Source organism: Aedes albopictus, chromosome 1 (genome assembly GCF_035046485.1).
Source record: "Aedes albopictus strain Foshan chromosome 1, AalbF5, whole genome shotgun sequence".
In the NCBI taxonomy this organism is placed as follows: domain Eukaryota; kingdom Metazoa; phylum Arthropoda; class Insecta; order Diptera; family Culicidae; genus Aedes; species Aedes albopictus.
In genome coordinates this window covers 75362599-75381645 of record NC_085136.1, presented here as the reverse complement: position 1 = coordinate 75381645, position 19047 = coordinate 75362599, and the positions used below count along the sequence as shown (strand labels likewise).

The following is a 19047-nucleotide window of genomic DNA, read 5'->3' as shown; positions in this document are numbered from 1 at the left end:
TGACGAATCAACAAGGATTTGCCTGACCGAGTCGACGCGCGCGCGCGTCGCGTCGCGTCGCCCCAACAACCTCTCCGCACGCAAGGCAAGGAGGAAGAAAGTGCGCGCGAATCCGTCGTAGATGACGACGACGGCGCGAAGCGCGAGAGAAGAGACGAAAAGCTCCGACGGACTGCTGCGATCCGCGCGATCGCGACCCGATCGCGCCGAGAAGCGAGCTTTCGGAGCGTTCGTTTCTTCTGCTTTCGCGCAAGTCTCGCTCTCGCGAGCGAGACGCACCGCATGGCCTCAGCTGGTAATGAAGCCGTCGAAGAAAGTAGCAAAGCGCGTGGCTGCTGCCAACTGAACGGGTTCGCTCGATGCGGTGACTCAAGACTCCCAGCAAGGCTTGGCGCTGCGCTGTGCTGGAAGAAAGTTTTATTATTTCTTTTCTGCATTCGCTCGCGAAGAGAAAGAGCACACACCTGGCCTCGCGATAGCTCGGTTTTCTCCGAACCGCCATCGTCTTACGCCATCCCATTATTGGGGTCCGTTTTGTGGACCGTTGGGGGCTTTCCTGCAGACAGTTCAACAGAGACCGCGGTTCGAGCAAGACGTTTTGGCTTGCCTTTCCCTCCATCCATCAGTGCGAGAGCGAAGAACAACGTTCGGAAACGAACGACGACGAATTGTGTGGTGCACCGTGTAGTCCCGCAAGGAGAAAACGGTAGCACTTGTAGAAGGCACAGACGTAGCAGACTATACAGTTCCAGTCCGTCCAATTCAGCAGAAAGCAAACCAAGCAGGAACGAACGGGGCTTAACGGACTTGCGCGCGTTTCCCCCTCGGGTCCTTCCCTCTTCCCCCACATCACCCAATATCCGCGCAGAATTCGGCGTGGCACTCGACGTGGGACACGAGACGAGATGCCCTGAGGTCGTCCTTCGAGAGACCCCCTCCCCCTTGGTAAAGTGGTGTGTGACATCGCATCGGTGCGCGTCAGTGTGTTAGCTTGTCAGTGTTGGAAGAAACCGGATGTGCGAGGAGCCGACAAGTGAGAGTGGTCAACAACGAAAACAGATTGGATTAGAGCCCGCGCAGAAGAAGTGAGTGTGTTACCACCATCACGGGGAGAAAGATCACGTTGCGGTGGAAAGTGTGTGCATAGAGTGACAAAGTCGCGCGCGGCTGTGAGTGGATTTAGCAGTGCGTGCACGTTTGACCGAAGCCCGATCGATCGTTGCTGGGGCGTCCGAATAGCTCGGTGGTGCCAACTCGGAAGAAGAAAGCGAGAAAGTGATTCGCTGAAAACAGCCACAACAGTACCAGTACCTAGTGCAGTGTGTCTCCGTGGTGCAGGTTCGCTTCGCGTCGCGCACCCGCCTTGTTTGGATAATTACCCGTGCAGGGGGAGAAATTTGCGCACCAAGAGCGAAAAAGATGTGAAATTGGTGACAGTGGGAAGAGATATTTTTGGAATTTGAATATTTTCGGAGGTGAAGTGTGAGCAAATTTGACCGAAGATAACCGGGATTGGATTTGGAGCTGAACTGACTCTGACACTCGAACACACAACAGGACGGAATTTGGATTTTGGAGGGACCCTAGAAGAAGAAAAAGAACCGCAGTTGGAAGGCTGAACACAATCGAAAGTGGATTATCGTCGTGTCGTGGCAGAAGGAAGTCAGTGATGACGCGTCGTAAGCATCTTTACCAGCTGCTGCTGGTACTGCTCGCGGTGGTGGCACGAGCGCAGGATGTCCTGGAAGGTAAGTTTTCGAAAGGGAGGTGTGATGAGATGGGAATTTTAATGAGGGAGTGAATGCCGATTGCAATGACGTGACTTGGAGAAGAGAAGGATGTGAATAGATCAAAACTATTGTAACATCATTGAAAAACACTTCCTCAAAGTCCATAGAAGCGATGGAACAAAACTGAAATTTTGACAATACGTCTTGATACGAATTCATGATAAATTACATGTGAAATCATGAACATTATGGAGATGCTGGATTTCTAGTAGATTTACTTTTCATTATTTGTAAAATTGCATACACAGATGAAAATAAAGAGGATTACAGTCATGTAAATTTAATTTTTGTCATGTAAACTTCCAGTTATGATAGTGTACCTGATATATCATGTAAATTTGTGTTATATGTCACTTAAAAACTGAAAATTATGCTGAATTACATGGCATATAATGGAAGTTTACATGCTATTTTATGAGATTTACATGACATGTCATGTAAACTTTTGTGAAATCCCACGCTCCAATTATGTGCATTGTATGCACAGATAAAAATAATGAGATTTACACGTCATGTAAACTTCAGTTTAGTCATGTAAACTTAGTGTTATGATGGTTTACATGATGTATCATGTAAATTTGTTTTATATGTCATGTAAACACACAGAGTCATGTTGAATTACATGACATATAATGGAAGTTTACATGATATTTTGTTACTTTTACATGATATGTCATGTAAACTTCTGTGGTATCTCACGCTCCAATCATGTGCACCGTATGTCACAGAATTTTACACTCTTTTTTCGATCTGTGTGTTACAGAAATTTACACTAATTTTTCTATCTGTGCAACTATCGTATTTTTTAAAAAAAAATGTTGAAATCCATATAAGGGATTATGCGATCAATGGAATAAATTCCAGTTTGGAAACTCAATTTTACATAACATTTAATGTAATATTCATCTTTATATCTTGTATTCTCTCCATGTGCATGATTTGACACCGAACACAAAACAATACTGTTCGTTTAAAATTCGGTGAGAAATCATGTGCAAGAGGGCAACGCACTTTTACGTCAGATATTATGTAAAATTACGTGATGATCGTATAACTTTCGTTACGTTCTAGCGTAATCTATGATGGATCCTAAACTATTACGCGACTTTTAGCGGAAATTTACACGATCATACACGATGTAATTTTACATGATATCTGAAGTGAATGTGCACGAAATTCAGAATTCAACTTATCCGCATGATTTCATACTAAATTTTAAATAGATATGTTTTCCGTGAATGTTATTTACGCTTTTCTGGCCACACAGATAAAAATAATGAGATTTACACGTCATGTAAACTTCAGTTTAGTCGTGTAAAGTTCCAGTTATGATGGTTTACATGATACATCATGCAAATTTGTGTTATATGTCATGTAAACACACGGAGTCATGCTGAATTACATGACATATAATGGAAGTTTACATGATATTTTATAACTTTTACATGATATGTCATGTAAACTTTTGTGATATCCCACGCTCCAATCATGTGCATCACATGTCAAAGAATTTTACACTATTTTATTGATGTGTACAAAAATTATTATTGATCTGATTTAATGTTTGAAACATGTCGGTGCAGATCAAATTTATAAGAATTATTACATGTGATGTAAACTTCAGTTGTGTTTTGTTATGTTTCAGTGATGATGATATTTCATGGAATTTTATTACTCTGAGCTATGTCATCTCTTTGATTATTTTGATAATTTTTGCCCACATAAGAAAAACTGTTTTTTTTTCTGATGCTCACTTTCTGGTTTAGTTTCCCATTCGTGATCGTATAAAAAACTGCTTTGTGATTTTGGAAGGGCGGAAGAGCCTCTTATATTAGAGTCCAGATGCCGTTAGTATATTCTTACGCTGCCAATTTCATCCGATTGAAAAACAAAGCGATAAAGAAAAATATTCTTGTAGATTTGTTCTTTAAGTCTTCAAGTAATTTATTCTCAAAATCGTCCAGGAATTCCTTCATAAATTTGTACAGGTATATGTTCAAGAAGTTCGCCAGAGAATTTTTCAGGAATTGCTCTAGAGGGATTCCATTGATTACTTCTGCAGGAATATTTGTAGGGATTTATTAGGAGATTCCTTCGGGATTTCCACCAGATAGCTCTCCATGTATTTCCCTATTTTTCCTTAATTTTCTCTAAGGAGTACTTGAAGAACTTCCCAACAGATTCTTTAAAGAATTTATTGAGAAATATTGTCTAGGAATTTCTTTAGAAAAGCCATTGGAAAACTCTTAATCGTCAAGCTCTTAAGAGTTTTTTTTTATTTCTAGAAATTTCACCGAAGCCTATCTTGATGTTTCCCCATGAATTCCATTTCCATCAGAAATACGTCTACAGATTGCTCCAGGAATACTTTCTGAAAAAAGCTTCAAGAATTGAGTTATACTATTGAAGGACTTCTCCTCCTGGATTTTTCTTAAAATTTTACCATTACACTTTTTTTAGAAATTTTCGCCAAGGGTTTCCCAAGGTGTTTCTTCAATATTCCTCCTGGAAGTTCTTCAGAAATTTCTTCTGTGATTCTTTCAAGACTTTTGCGAGGATTTCTACAGATATTCTTTTAGCGAATCATCCATGAGTACCTACAGAGATTTTTACATGGATTTAAATCCTACAGGGGTTTTTTTTAGAAATGTTTTTTTTTCTGAAAATTAAAAAAAATCAACTTTCTGAAAAAAACCATTCAGGTAGTAATTGAGGGATTTTTGGTGTAGAAAATCCTCCAGAGATCTCTCGGAAAAGTATTAAGGGATTTCTTTCGAAATCCCACCAGTACATTCGTCTGCCTTTTCTGTAGGGATTCCTGCAGACATTTTTTAAGAGATCCCCTCTGAAATTCTCCTTCGGATTTCTGTAGAAATTTCTTAAGAAATATTTCCTTGGATTTTTTTTCAAATTTCTTCCAGAAGATTCTCATGAATTAAAAGGGTAATTCAAAGTGCTTTTTTTAGAAAGATGATTTTTTTTAGTTTTCAGAAAAAAAACTTTTTTTTTTGAAGCGGTCATTGAAGAACTGTAGAATCCTCTGTAGGTGTTTGTAGAAGTATTCCTTGAAAAATTCTTCAAAAATGTCAAGAATTAGATTCTGGAGTCCATTCTGTGGAAATTACTTTGAGAATCTTTGGAGAAATTTCTGAAACATAATTGAATTTTTGTTTTAAATAGTTCCTGAAGAAAGGTGTTCAAAAATCCAAGGCAATTCCTGAAGAAACTTCTAGAAGAATCGCATGAGAATTGATCTAAATAAGTCCACCTGCCCAAAATGGTACAAGACCCAATTTTTTTTTTATTAGAGACACTTTCAGCCCTCGGATGGTTCATCTGTACCTCTCTATTTGTAATAAAATTACTAGAAAAGCTTGCAAAAAGTGTTATAAACTAATTTAAGTGTCCATCATCTATGGTTGAGTATCATCGGTGGCAAGCATTCCGGAAAGGTTGGGCAGAACTGAAATATTGCGAAATAATGTTAAAAATAAATAAATATAAAAAACGAAATCATTTTTTTTTTTAATTATAAGCGTTACTCAGATCCCTGAAGTACTTAGGTGTTCCTTCTTCATCTTTGAGGAAGAAAATTGGAAACCTTGTTCAGAGGCAAATGCCCCTTGAGGGTAAAGCCTCTCAAAACAAAACAAAACGAAACATTAAAAGGAGTATTCAAAAATAACCAAAAAAAATGGAAATTAGTAGTTTTTTAAATAAATAACAAGTATTAAAAAAAAACCAACGTACATTTGATATATTCAAATGATGAGTTAAACATGCTTTTAACTAGTGTTATCAAACGCTTGAATAAAAGGCTATAGTTCTACATAATCGGTTATGTGATTTAAAAAAAAATTCATTCTTTTTACCAGGTTTGACGCCAGATAGAAGATTAAATTACAGTGGTTTTTCGGTTTTTCACGGTCAAAAAAAAAAAATTACCGTGATATAAACGAAACCGTGAATTTGGCGAAACGAGAAATAAATGTTATTTTTTTATTCAAAATCATTAATCTGCAAAATATATGAGTCGTAGCTCATATTTTTTATCTGTTTTGGTGGACTGGACAGTACTGTATTGACTTCATATTGATTTCGGAGTGTTTCAAAACAAGTGTGATAAAAACAAAATGAAAATCGTGATAAAATCGAATAGAAAACCGTGAATTTGGGCGAGTCGTGATTAAAACGACTAGTGATGAAACCGAAACGCCACTGTATTTAACTTTTGCCTACAAAAGAGAAGAATCTGATCATTTCATGGCGTACAATTTCTCAGACAAACTTTAAGTGAAAATATCTGACCAAGTGACCAGACAGATTTTTTTCTTTTTTTTTTCACTTGAAATTCAGCGGAACACATATTATTGAAAACGAACATGCAACGTGCACGAACTCTATTAGGCTACAAAATAAAGGAAAGGAAATTCTCGTGTGCTTACGTCTAAAGCAGTGAAAACTCTAACTGTTTTCTAGGAATTCTCAAGTGATCATAAGCACTCCCAAGAACCATTTTGATGGCCAATTAGTCTTGTAGAGGTTAAACCGTCATAAAACCGAATACCTTTATTTTGATTTTATAATGGTTTTCAGAACCTTTTCTAGTCTATTTAACTACAAGATGTTAGTTGGGCTTTGTTCGACCTTTTCAAACTTCTACTTGGCCAACATCAAACATATACAGGGGATGGCTAAAATGTTTGGGATTGGCAAGTTTTTTTCTCCCACAAAAAAATTGTACATGCTGTAACTTTTCATAGAGTGCATCAAAAAATCTCAAATTTTGACTGTTTGTCAACCTATTATATGTGCATCATTGGTACAAATTTGGGCTCCATTGATTAATTTTTGACGAAGTTAGAACCAAACGGTTCTAATTATTTTACATTTTTTTTAAGATAACTCATTTTTGAACTGTCATATCTCGGAAACCAGTGAACCGAATTGAATGACTTTTTAACGTTTATCAACAATATAGTGATACTTAATACGACGTTATAAAATGTAATATTTTCTCCCAACAAATTAAGTTCTACCGAGTTGAAATTTTTACCCATATAGAGGAAAATAAGTAAAATTTACAATACCACACAAAAATTATTATATGTGTTTTTCCATCAATCTAAATAGGCTCTAATATATCTGATTAGAGATTATTTGAGAACAGAAGTGGAAAATCTTTGGATATCAACACGAAAATTTATTGACATTGATGTAAAAAAATTACATTTTTTCGAGAAAAATCCAAAAAGTGTCAATCCATGATAACTTTTTTCAACGCTCAAAAAGTATCTATGTTTTAATAGTTTGTGAAGCATTTACATATTGTTAGTGTACGTTCAAAATTTCATTCAATTTGGTTCACTGGTTTCCGAGATATGACAGCTCAAAAATGAGATGTTTAAAAAATAGTGTTTTACCCGAACGGTTCTAACTTTGCGAAATATTAATCAATCGAGCCCAAATTTGTACCAATGATGTACATATAGTAGGTTGACAAACAGTCAAAATTTGAGATTTTTTGATGCGCTCTATAAAAAGTTATAGCATGTTGAACTTTTTTGTGAGAGAAAAAAAAGTTGCCTATATCAAACATTTTGGTCATCCCCTGTAAGTCCATCATTAGTACTAGGCTGACAAAGGGTATTATCGGCAGGTTTGTTCTCTTCGTCATGGGGGGTTTTTATGGTCCTAATTGCCTGAAATTTGGGCACATACCTCAGCTTGGTCGGGGAGGATTTGAGGCCAACACTTAGTTCGATAGGTTTCAAAGAAAACACCCATGACGAAGAGAATAAAACTGTCGAAAATACGTAAGTTCCCCTATACAATACTGGACAGAATAAACTAAACACGATTTGGCCGATTTTCATTCAAAATGCTCAAGTTTAGGGCTACGAATCCCTGCTTCTAGAACACCGATAGATTACAAATTTTTACTGGATTGTGACAATTGGATATGATCTTCAAAAAAAGGAAAACTTCTAAGCAAATCTTGAAAAAAATCCCGTTGTAAGAAAAAAAAGTAATATATTCGAAACTGTTTGATCTAATGGAACTATTTATTTAGAAAGTTGTAGGTTCTGATAGACTTAACATCATTGTAGAAAAAATCAGTGTTCTGGAAACTGATCCCTAGGAAAAAATATTGATGATCAATTAGTGCTGTGGACTCACGGTAAAAATTCTGCACGCTGATACGAAGGGATTGGCACTTGAATTCGCACTACTTGCCTATCAATTCGTTATCATTTGAATATCACTTGGAAAGGAACATCCAATGCCTCTTCAGTTTTAATGGAACATCGCTTCAATTCGCTGTTGACAATGTTTTGATTAAAAAACAAAAAAAAATAGTTTATGCCACACCCAGATTTGATATCAGGACCTTCACCGTTTCAATCTTCAGTCTTACTACTACTCCAAATCACAACCGTTAGAAGGCTGTTAATCGAAGCGAAACACTTTCTACAATCTGTCATCTATATTTACTTTCATGTCTAAAGCAGTTATTCTCAAATCAAGAACTTTTCACTTCAGATCTTATAGTTTTTTACAGTAGTGTAAATCGAAGTGATTTTCAGTTGATTTATCCGGTATGTTTGTTTTGATTCTCAAGTCAACACTGACAGCATTGCGAATCTAATGGAAAAACATTTGTGATCATATTGCTTGGGATGTTGAATAGTTAAGGGATTTTTCCCTTGATTCGAACGTGCAGAATTTTTACCGTGTACTGTGGAGCTCCTCAAACGTCAAAAAACATTAAACCTTTTATTGTGTTTATATGATAGTTTAAGGAACCTCTTCCAGCCTGTTTGACTTGAAAATGTTACTTGAGGTGGTTCAGAGCTGCAAACTTGGCAATTTGAATGGCAACTATCCAATGCAAACTTTATTGATATCTAAGGTGAATAAGAGTGTCATGTGATTACCAGGTTTGTTTGATATAGAATCTTTATTTATTTATATTTTTGAAAAATTGAGTTTTCGCTTAAATCAGTTTTTTTTTGCATTTGGAAAAGCTCGAATCACAGATGAACAAACACAATATTAGCGTATCTGTTTGCAAAGCGCCAAATAGTAAGAATGTAAGCTAGATAATAGGGGTCCAAGAATACAATGTTGATTGTGGGTGAAAATATATATATTTTTTTATTTTTATTTTTTTGATGTTGTGTCCTCGCCCCTAGCTCCAAATTCATGGTTTGAGTGAATCATCAGCAGGATCTGCAGGATTAATGTCAGTAGCATTAACATGTCGAGACTGTCCCGATGAAAGCAATGTTCGAAAATTCGAAATTCTCGACCGTCAAATGACAGATATACATTATACCGTTTAAAGGTTTCGCCACGGCAATTTTCAAAAAATTACCATTTTTCATGAAAAACAAAATTTTAAAATGACTTTATTAATTTCACATAGGATTTTATCAAGAAATCATCTATGGATTGCTTCAATTATTGCTCTATGGTTGTTTTAAGAAGGTTTCCTTCAGAAATGCCATTAAGAATGTTTCAAGAAATTTATCCAGGAATACTTTTACAGGAACTTTTCATAAGTTCCTCCCAGTGGTCAATTCGAAAAATCTACCAGAGATTCATTCATAAATTCGTTCAGGAAGCCCACCCGCGATTTATTTAGGAATTGCTCTGAGAATTTTATTGAAAATTCACGCCAGAATGTGCCCAGGCACTTCTACAGGGATTCATCTAGAAAATCTTGCAGAAATCCTTCCAGGAGTTCATACAGAGATTCCTTCAGAATTTCTGCCAGGTATTTCCCCATAAATTCCTCCCCTCATTTCACTAGAAGATTTTCTCTAAGTACTCCTTGAGAAATTTATAGGCGATTTTTATGTTTTCCTACAGAAATTTCTTCAGAAATGTGCCCACAAATAGCTTCAAGAATGCTGTTAGAAATGCTTTCAGCAATTCATTCATAAAATCAAAAGTACAAAATTCCTACGGAAATTTAATCTCGGAATTCTTTACAAAATCTCCCCAAAACTCGTTTAAGAATTCATTTGAAGAATTTCTTCGGGAATTATTCTAAAGATTACTTAATAAACTTTAATAGGAATTCCGCACAAGACTTTTTCGGGAAATTTCTCCAGGTATTTCTCTAGAAAGCTTCTCAAAACTCCCTGCTGGAAGTCTGAAAAAAATCCCAGGGTTTTTTTCAGATATTCCTCTGAAGATTTATTAAAAAGTTCTTCCTGATATTTGTAAATAAATTTCATTGGAGATTTCTTCAAAAATTTTCTCAGAGATTCTTTCAGAAATTTCCGCTTGCATTTTTTCTGTAATTCAATCAGCGATTCATTCAAAAACATTTTCATCGACTTGTTCACAATTTAAGGGATTTCTTCAACAGTTCCTTCGCGGAGTTTTACAGAAATTCCAGGAAATTGTCCACCTTTTTTTTCTAGAAATTATTCTAAGGGTTCCTTCAAGAATTCCACAAGTTAATTTCTTCTGGGATTCCTGCAGCAATTCCTACTCAAGTATATCTCCTGGGGTTCCTTCAAAGATGCACGCAGTAATTGCTTCAAAATTCCTCCAGGGTTTTTTTTTTATTTCAGAAGTTCTTCCAGAAATTGCACAAAAAAGCCTGAAAGAATTCTTGAAAGAATCTCTAAATCAAATTAAAAAGATATTCCTGGATGATCATCTGAAGGAATCCATTCTTAAAACCTCCTTGTTACACTTTTGGAGATTCTTAGAGGAAATTTTCTGGAGCGATTCTTGGACAAAAATTCAGGAAAAGTATCTGAAGAAACTCCTACATAAGAAATCATTGGAAACATCTTGAGAAACTGTAAACGTTAATTCAAGGAAAAGTTACTTAAAATATTCCTGGAGAAGTTCTGCAGATATGCATAGAGAAATTTCTGAGAGAATTTTTTTTTAAATATCTGCCAAAATTCCTACAGAATTCACAAACAAAGGTAGTGATGGAACTTTTGTATAAATAAATCAATAAATTTCTGAGGGATCCATGCAGGAATTTGTAAAGGAGTCCTTGGAAGAACTCCTGGAGATATCTGTGGAGGAATTCATAAAATAATTTCTGATACAATTTTTCAGGGATAATTACAGAAACATTTCTGAAGAAAATCCTGCATAAATAAAAAACGAACAGGAAAAATATTTAGAGATCTTCTGAATGAATTTGTGATAAAAAAAAATATGTAAGAATCTTTGGAAAAATACCTAGAAGATCAGGAAAACCCTCTGCATGCATTCATAGAAGGATTTCTTGAAAAATTCTTTGAAAAATCCCAAGGATGGATTCTGGACTAATTTCTGCAGCAATTGCTGAGGAAATCTTTGGAGAAATTTCTAAATCACCATGGAAAAATTTTATGAAACCCACCTGAAGTAAGGTCTGAACAAGCTTTAAGAAATCCCTGGAGGAATATCTAGAGGATCTTTCGGAGAAACCCCTGGAAGAACTGTCAGAATCTTTTGAGAATGGTCTAGTGAAAATTCTAAACAATAGCCTGAGGGAATCTCTGAACGTATGAAATAAGACCTAATGAAGCTGTGCAGAAATTTTTACAATAATTCCTGAATATTTTTTTCGGAAGAATCTGAATTTATAAAGGAAACCCCAAGAGGAACTTTTGAATAAATCTCTGGAATAATCTCTGAATCTCTTTTTTTCCATGGAATCGCATCTTCTGATGAAATTTTTGAAGAAACTTCTTGAGAAATTTAGGAGAAATTTCTAGAATTCTTTAGAAATTTCCAGATGGATTTTGATGAGAAATTCTAACATAAATGTTTGAAGAAACACATGCACGAGCTTCCGCGGCAAGCCTTGCGGGAATTTCATAATAATCGTTCAGATTCCTCAGGAAGCATTTTTGAACGAACCTTTTTTGAATCGTTGGCAATTCTGCGAAAATCTTCTTAAAATTTTGAGAAATCTTGAAAGAATCCCTAAAGGTATTTCCGGCGATATCCTTGGAGGTAACAAAGGAACAGTACTTAACACGATTTTTTTTACTTGCAGATATTTCCCTAACAAGCTCAGGTTCATCATCATCATCACGATTTTTTTTTTTTGAGAATTTTTATGAAAAAATGTTTTTATTTTTCAAGATTTGCTCACTTGGAGCCTTATTTTCTGAATTTTTATCGTCAAATCACTGTCATCATCAAATTCCTTTCATAGCATGTTGCGATTTATGAACGCTTGTGTCTATCGTCTTTTTATTTTCTTTTTCATGTAATTTTCAATGATTTATCTAGTTTATCAATCTTTACATCACTGTTTAGTTACTTTCTCATTGAGTAATAGGTATTAGTGTGACGCACACTTGTATAAAAAAAAACAAAAATTTCGAAAATTATCAAGTCTTACCTCCTAAATCAGTTGTTTTGGGCTACCAGATGCTACGGTCAAAATTTGAGCAAAATCGGTCAAGCCCAAGGGGGCGCTCAACAAGCTTGAAGTATATGTGGGTAAACGTGGAAAATTTATTCAGAAATCTTAAGTTTTCGATTTTTGCAGCTATTTGGCGCTGTAAGTGTTGAATGATTAAACCCTTTGGTATTCTTGTAGATGACTTTCTCGAAGACCGCAAAGTGATCCAACGACTGTAAGAAAAGTTATACGCTAGGCAAAGTGAAGCTGAGTATTGAGATTCGATTATTGATAGTATTAATTTACATGTACTGGAAAAACAACAATAAAGTTTATCATCACTTTGCCTAGGGTATAACTTTATTACCAGGCGTCAGATCACTTTGCGGTCTTCGACAAAGTTGTTTGGCATATATTCAAGTCACCTACAATAACACCGAAGGATTTATTTGTTCAACGCTTACAGTGCCACCTAGCGACAACAATCGAAAACTTAAGATTTCTGCATACATTTGGCCACGTTTTCCCATACAAACTTCTAGCCTATTGAGCGCCCCCTCAGGCATGACCGATTTTGCTCAAATTTTGAACGTAGCTTCTGTGAGTCCAAAACAACTGATTTAGGAGATGATGATTAACCTGGGCTTGTTAGGGGAATATCTGTAAATAAAAAGAAAATCGCGTTAAGTACTGTTCCTTTGAATTCCACTAAGAATTTGCATCCTTTGACAGATACGTATTTCGACCTCAACTATAAGGTCGTCTTCAGTGTCTTGTACTTGACTGATTTAGGAGGTAAGACTTGGTATTTTTCGAAATTATTGTTTCTCATATAAGTGTGGACCACCTTAATGGGTATCCCAAGTAACACACATGTTATATAAGAGTTACGACAGCGCAAGTTTTGGTTGTATAGAAGTTAATTTTACGTAATTCTAACATTGTGTTGGAATAACGTCAAATAAACTTTTATACAACCAAAACTTGCGCTGTCGTAACTAATATATAACATGTGTGTTGCTTGGGATATTACCTTCAAGTAATTTTCTCGAAGTAATCTAACTGCAAATGGTTATTGATTATTTAGTATTTGAAGCAGTTTTGGCTGAGTAACTTTTAATTTTTATCTATTTTACTAATTGATTTTTTTAGTTGCAACGTTCCTTCAAACTATTAGAAAGATAACAAATCACCTTATCTCTTTCCAAACATCTTTCCATGTTCATTATATCTCCCTGCTCATATTTTTATCTTTTTACGACTTCGGATGCCCGATAAACATCACCCATCACCACAGATCATAAACTCCGCTTCGCATTTTCCTATCCCAGATATCTTTTAAACTAACTGGATCTTCTCCCAGTTTTTCGCTTCCCATCGAAAAGCACAATAAACCACTTGCACTTATACCTATCTACTCTCACCCACCACTCACTCACTCACTTACTCACTTATCCCGTCCGGCAAATTTTGTTCGATTGCCCGTCCATGCATCAGCATGGATGCATCCAGCAATTGGAAAATCGAAATCCTGCGATGTGTTTATGTATCCACTCTCTTTTATCCTCCCCCGCCAAGCACGCCCCCCCTCACCTAATCCACTCAGTTGCTCACACTGTTTGACGGCGAGTTGAGTCGGTGGAATTTTACGTATGGAAGCTCATTTGCCGTCGATTGCCGATACGCTTCCAGTTTCTCCCGTACCTAGATGCAGGCAGCGCAACCTGCTCTGGCGGCGGCGGCGGCGGCACGCGGTGGCGGCGCACACCTCGTAGAAAGTAGCACCTTTTTTGCTGCGCTTCAGCCAGCATTTCCAGACGGTAAGCCTGGATTCGGAAAAGAGAGGAAAAGCAAGCACCTCGAAATTGGCACACATCCACTTCTTCTGACTGACTCGCCGCGCTATATAGAAACCAGTGCACGTTGCGATGATGCTACTGTTATGCGCACAGCAGCGCAACCAACAACAGGTTCCATTGGGGATCTTCTCTGTTCCCCCCACTGCGCACTGTCATCCGTGGTAAATGAGATTATCGTCGGTCGACGGATCTTATCTCGGAGGTGCTCGGTCCTGCTGGCAAACTCTCTAAGATTTCAGGAACAGGTTCCCTACGCGTTACGCTTCTCCGATGCGGCGACGACGACGGGGACCTCATTCAGTCACACACAGAACTTGTCCAGTCCAGAAGGTACGCTACGCATCATTAGTTTTACGCTCACGAGCGTTGTGGCAGAAGAAACTGGTTTCAAACGAACTGCAATCGAAGATGAAATGCAACGCCGATGAACCAGAGGACGGACGCGGACGCAACGGATGCTCTAGTTTTCCCTATTTCCGCGGACTGCACACTCAGCGGCGATTGCTGGGCAAAGCCTTGACCTAAATTCCTGGCGGAAAGCGTGTTGTTTGCTGGAGGAACGATGCTACGCTGCGGTTAAGTGGGTCTTACGATTGGCTTGATATGTGAAGTTTAGTAGTATTATGAATTGGAAAAACAAAAATTAATTCACAATGTCGACTGTTTGTGAGCCGTATATTTCCAAGTGGCTACTCATTGGTTGCCCAGAATAACCAACTTTTACGGAGAATCAACGAGTGAGCCTTTGGACTACTTAACCATTTTCAATACCAACATACCAAGGTTATCCTGAAACTTTGCACAATTGATTTCATTATGCTATGGAAGATTGGACATCTATAGCCATAGCTACAAAGGCGTGGGTATTCAGCATGACCCTTTCGAAAAAGGAAATTTCCTTGATTTCCTTCGACATAGCTTATCTTCGTGCCTGTCACACAATGTATACACATTGTATTACACATGCAAAATAGTCATTGGCAGGAGTAGCTCTCAGTTAATAACTGTGGAAGCTGAGAATCAGGCTTTGTCTCAGTTGGGACGTTACGCCAAGAACAAGGATGAGGAGGACCACCACTAGGTGGCGCGAGTGTGCTTACAAATTTTATATTTGTAATTGTTTGTTGGGTCAAGCACATACAAATCATTGATCGTCAGATTCGAAACTTCACAAATAGGTGGCGCTAGTGAGCATGTAAATCTTATAAAATAAATAAATAAATCTCATACATATAATTCCAAAATCCTAGTTTTTGCAGAGACGGTGTCTTCGGCAAAGTTGTTCGGTAGATCAAGGGCTCATTGAGGATATTATATTTAGTTCCGAACTCCACACATAGATGGCACTACAAAGTATGCAATTATTATATCTCATATATCTCAGGATCCTTGTTATTTTAGGAGACGATTTTTTAATGGAATGTACAGCTATTGAATCATTTGAGTCGGACTTCTGCTACTAGGTGAGACTTGTTAGCATACAAATTTTATATCCTATCGTTGATTCTGATTACTTAACCCTTTGTTGAATACTGGGGTCCATTTGAATCTCAGGTAATTTTGGAGTAATGGCTAAAAGGTTTGGTGTAGCGTAACCTTTAAAAAAACTCAAACTAAACTAAGATGCATTATTTAAGCAGAAAATAATTCATGGCATATTTTGATCATAGACAAACAGATGCAACTCTTAGAGGAAACTAATCAAAAACTTTTGCCCGGTGTCTTTTTCATGAGAACACTGGCATCTGTTGGTAGAACCACGCGAGACACTGTCGGCCATGATGGATTTCGATTTGACGTATGTCTAACATGCACACTACTACACAAAATACCAGTAATTTTCGTTTGAATCATTCAGCAACGTGTACACTGGCAAACATCAAAGCGATCGAACACTAGCGCCTCTGGTGGAAGGATCGCGAAATTCAAATGCAATTTGAATTGATCGTTAAATGCATGTAGCAAGCCGTTTTGAAGAGTGTTACGTCTGTTTGTCCGTGCTGTGTTTTTTATTTCAATTATTTCCCTTTATCTTCTTATTTGATTCGGAGTTTTTTTAATATTCATGTTTATCTGAAGGTCTTGTTTTTTTTAGAAGCATGGCAACTTGGGAAATGCTGCTCAGTATGTCAAGGACAATCCAAAGAAAAACGTAATAGTTCAAGAAATTCTCTCTAGGTGGTCCTTTCTAGTGTGTGAATACTTTGAACTTTTGCTTAAAACCCGTATTAAATCTGAAGGCCGTGCAAAAGTATATAGGAATATTGCTTACTGAAAAATATTGTGTTTTTGGCAAAGTTGTTTGGCAGATCAATGGACTGATCATTTAGAAAGATGGCGACTTGGACAGAATTATTGGGTAGGTCAAGAACTCACAGAAAATGCACCGTTTGATTCAAAACTTCATACATATGTGGCACTGAGGAGCATGCAAATTGTGTATCCTATATGTCTCAAGATTCTGGCTACTTAGAGAGACGGTTTCTTCGGTAAACTTGTATGGAAGGTCATGCATTTACAGATGATGGACTATTTGATTCTCCACCATAAGGTGGTACTAGCGAGCATACAAGTAATATACAGTCAGGATTCGTTATACACGGCGGGTGGTGTAGCTGTTGCATATCGTAAGCTAATTACCTTCCAGAAATGAACTAAATTTGTTGAAAGACACAGAGAAATTACGGTAGCCGTAAAGTGGGTGGCACAGAGTATAAAGAATCTTAACTGTATCTTTTATATCTCAGGATCCCTATTACTTAGAAATTCGTTTGATTGGAAATTTTGCCACTGGGTAGCGTTAGTGAGCATGCAAAACATATACCACATGTATCTCATGAACTTGTTCATTTAAAAAACTGGCGTCTTAGACAAAGCTTCAAAACTTACAAATAATTGACTGTTTGTTTCGAAGCTCCACACAAAGATGGCACTAGTGATCATGCAAATTTCATATTTCATATATCCCAGAATTATAATAACTTACAGAGACGGTGTTTTCGACAAAGTTGAAGCTTGATTCGAAATTCCACGCTAGGCGGTACTAGTGAGCCCTGAACCCAACAACTGTGTAGAAGACTACATCTTTCTAAGTGATAAGAATCATGAGATATATAATTTACTTACTCACTAGCGCCACCTATATGTGGAGTCCTGAATCCTAGCATTTTGCCCTAGACTCCATGTTTTTACGTAATTACTATCCTGGGATACATGACACATGAAATTTGCTTGCTTACCAGAGTACTGTCATGCTAAAATCAAAGCTGATTACTGAAGGTTTCTAAATTTAGGTGTCCCTACTGGCACGCTCCCGGGGAAGTGACTTAAATATTGCGCCTAATTAATAATTATTCTTGGAAAACACCTCCATGCAAACCATGAAATAGTTTTTCACTTTTTTGTCACTTGATATTGCTCATTGTCGTTGAGTTTAGTAGGAATTCCTCTAAAGATTACCCTGAGAATTATTTTAGGGTTTATCCAAAATTTTAGAAATGCTTTAAGGATTTTTTACCACAAATATTCATTGGGTATTCTTTGGGAGTTTCCGAAGAGGTTTCTCAAAATAAACTAAAACTAGTCCACGGGTTTCTCAAATGAAATCCTTCTGGCCTCTGGGATTCCTTCAGTGAATTACTGCAAGGATTGCTATAACCATTCGTGTAAATGTTTTTTGAAATATATTTGAGGGCATTCCTCCCGAAACATGATCAGAACTTCCTTCAAGAGATTTTTTCGGGAAATTTCTAAAGCAGTTCTATGAAATTTCTCCAAAGATTTCTACAAACGATACAGTTCTTGGAGAAATTTTTTGATAGAGATCATTAGTTTTTTTTTTCTGTTTTTTTTCGATGAATTCCACTAAGGGTTTCCATTGCTTTTCTTGAGAGATTCTTTCGAGTGTTACAGCTGTGTTCATATTGTACGTGGCTTTGTTAACTGAATACGACGATTTAGAACCGTCGTTATTGGAATCGCCGTTCGAACCGTCGTCGTTTGATTGAAGAGCCAGACAGCAGACAAACTGACATGTGCGTGAGATTGAGATGTTAGTTTATTTAATTTTCAATCTTATACACTAACCTGTAACCTAGGCGGAAACGGTTCGATTAGTGTACGAAAATATTTCTTGTTTCTTCAAGGTAAAACTACATTTCAATTTATTTACACTGCTAATGTTTTGAACAATTTCATGTAATGTTTATCTTTTTTCACGTGCTTTGAAAATTCTCTCTGGAGAAATATCTGAAGAAATCCCAGGAAAATTCTTGAATGAATCCTAGGAGGAATTTCTTGTAGAACTTCGTGGGGAAACTTCTTGAGAAATCGTTGGTGAAATTTCTAGTAAAGTGCATTGAAAATTTTTAAGAAAAAATCTTTATCATTTAATAAAAAGAATTTCCTGGAAGTATTCCTTGGAATGTGCGTACGTAATTTAAAAAAAATGTTCCTTCGGACATTCCAGGAGAAACGCCTAGATTTGGCTTCAGTAAAGATCCTTCATAAACACTCTTGAGATGTTCCTCAAAGAATTGCTGTTTAAAGTCAAAGGAAATATTTCTGAATAAATTGCTTGAAGATTTCGTGGAGGAATTCATAGAGATAAACTTTGGAGAAATGTCGGAGAAATTTCTTAAAAAAATACATTAAGGAATATCTGGAGGAAATCCTGCAGGAGATTCCTGCCTGAATCACTGAAAGTATTTATGCAAAAATCTCTGGAGGAACTCCTGCAGTATTTTATGGGTAATTCCCTGAAGATATTTCTGGGCACATCCCTGCACCAGTTCTCATAAGAATCTGTAAAATAATTTTTGAACAAATCGAAGAACAAATCACTGTTGGACTGGGCTTTTTAAGAAATACCTATACGAATGTTTGAAGAAGTCTCCGAAAGATTTTCTTTGAAAGAATTAATTAAGGAATCGTGGTGAAATTTCCGAAGATTTTTTTTAATGAATTCCAAGAAAAAATTTCGAAGTAATCCCTGGTGGAATTTTGTAAGGAATCCATGGAA

The 19047-nt window shown here is 36.8% G+C and overlaps 1 protein-coding gene across 11 annotated transcripts in view; it reads left to right on the top strand.

The window, feature by feature from the left end:
• The first annotated feature begins 498 nt into the window (after positions 1-498).
• Positions 499-19047, top strand: part of LOC109422059 (uncharacterized) — a 255013-nt gene continuing 236464 nt past the window's right edge. For 2 of the 11 annotated variants that reach the window (XM_062844868.1, XM_062844867.1), the window contains exon 1: positions 499-1748. In XM_062844868.1, the coding sequence (XP_062700852.1) occupies positions 1670-1748 (79 nt within the window). In that variant the 5' untranslated portion in view covers positions 499-1669. The remainder of the gene's footprint in view (positions 1749-19047) is intronic. The other 9 variants (XM_062844866.1, XM_062844865.1, XM_062844861.1 and 6 more) reach the window with 5 other exon arrangements.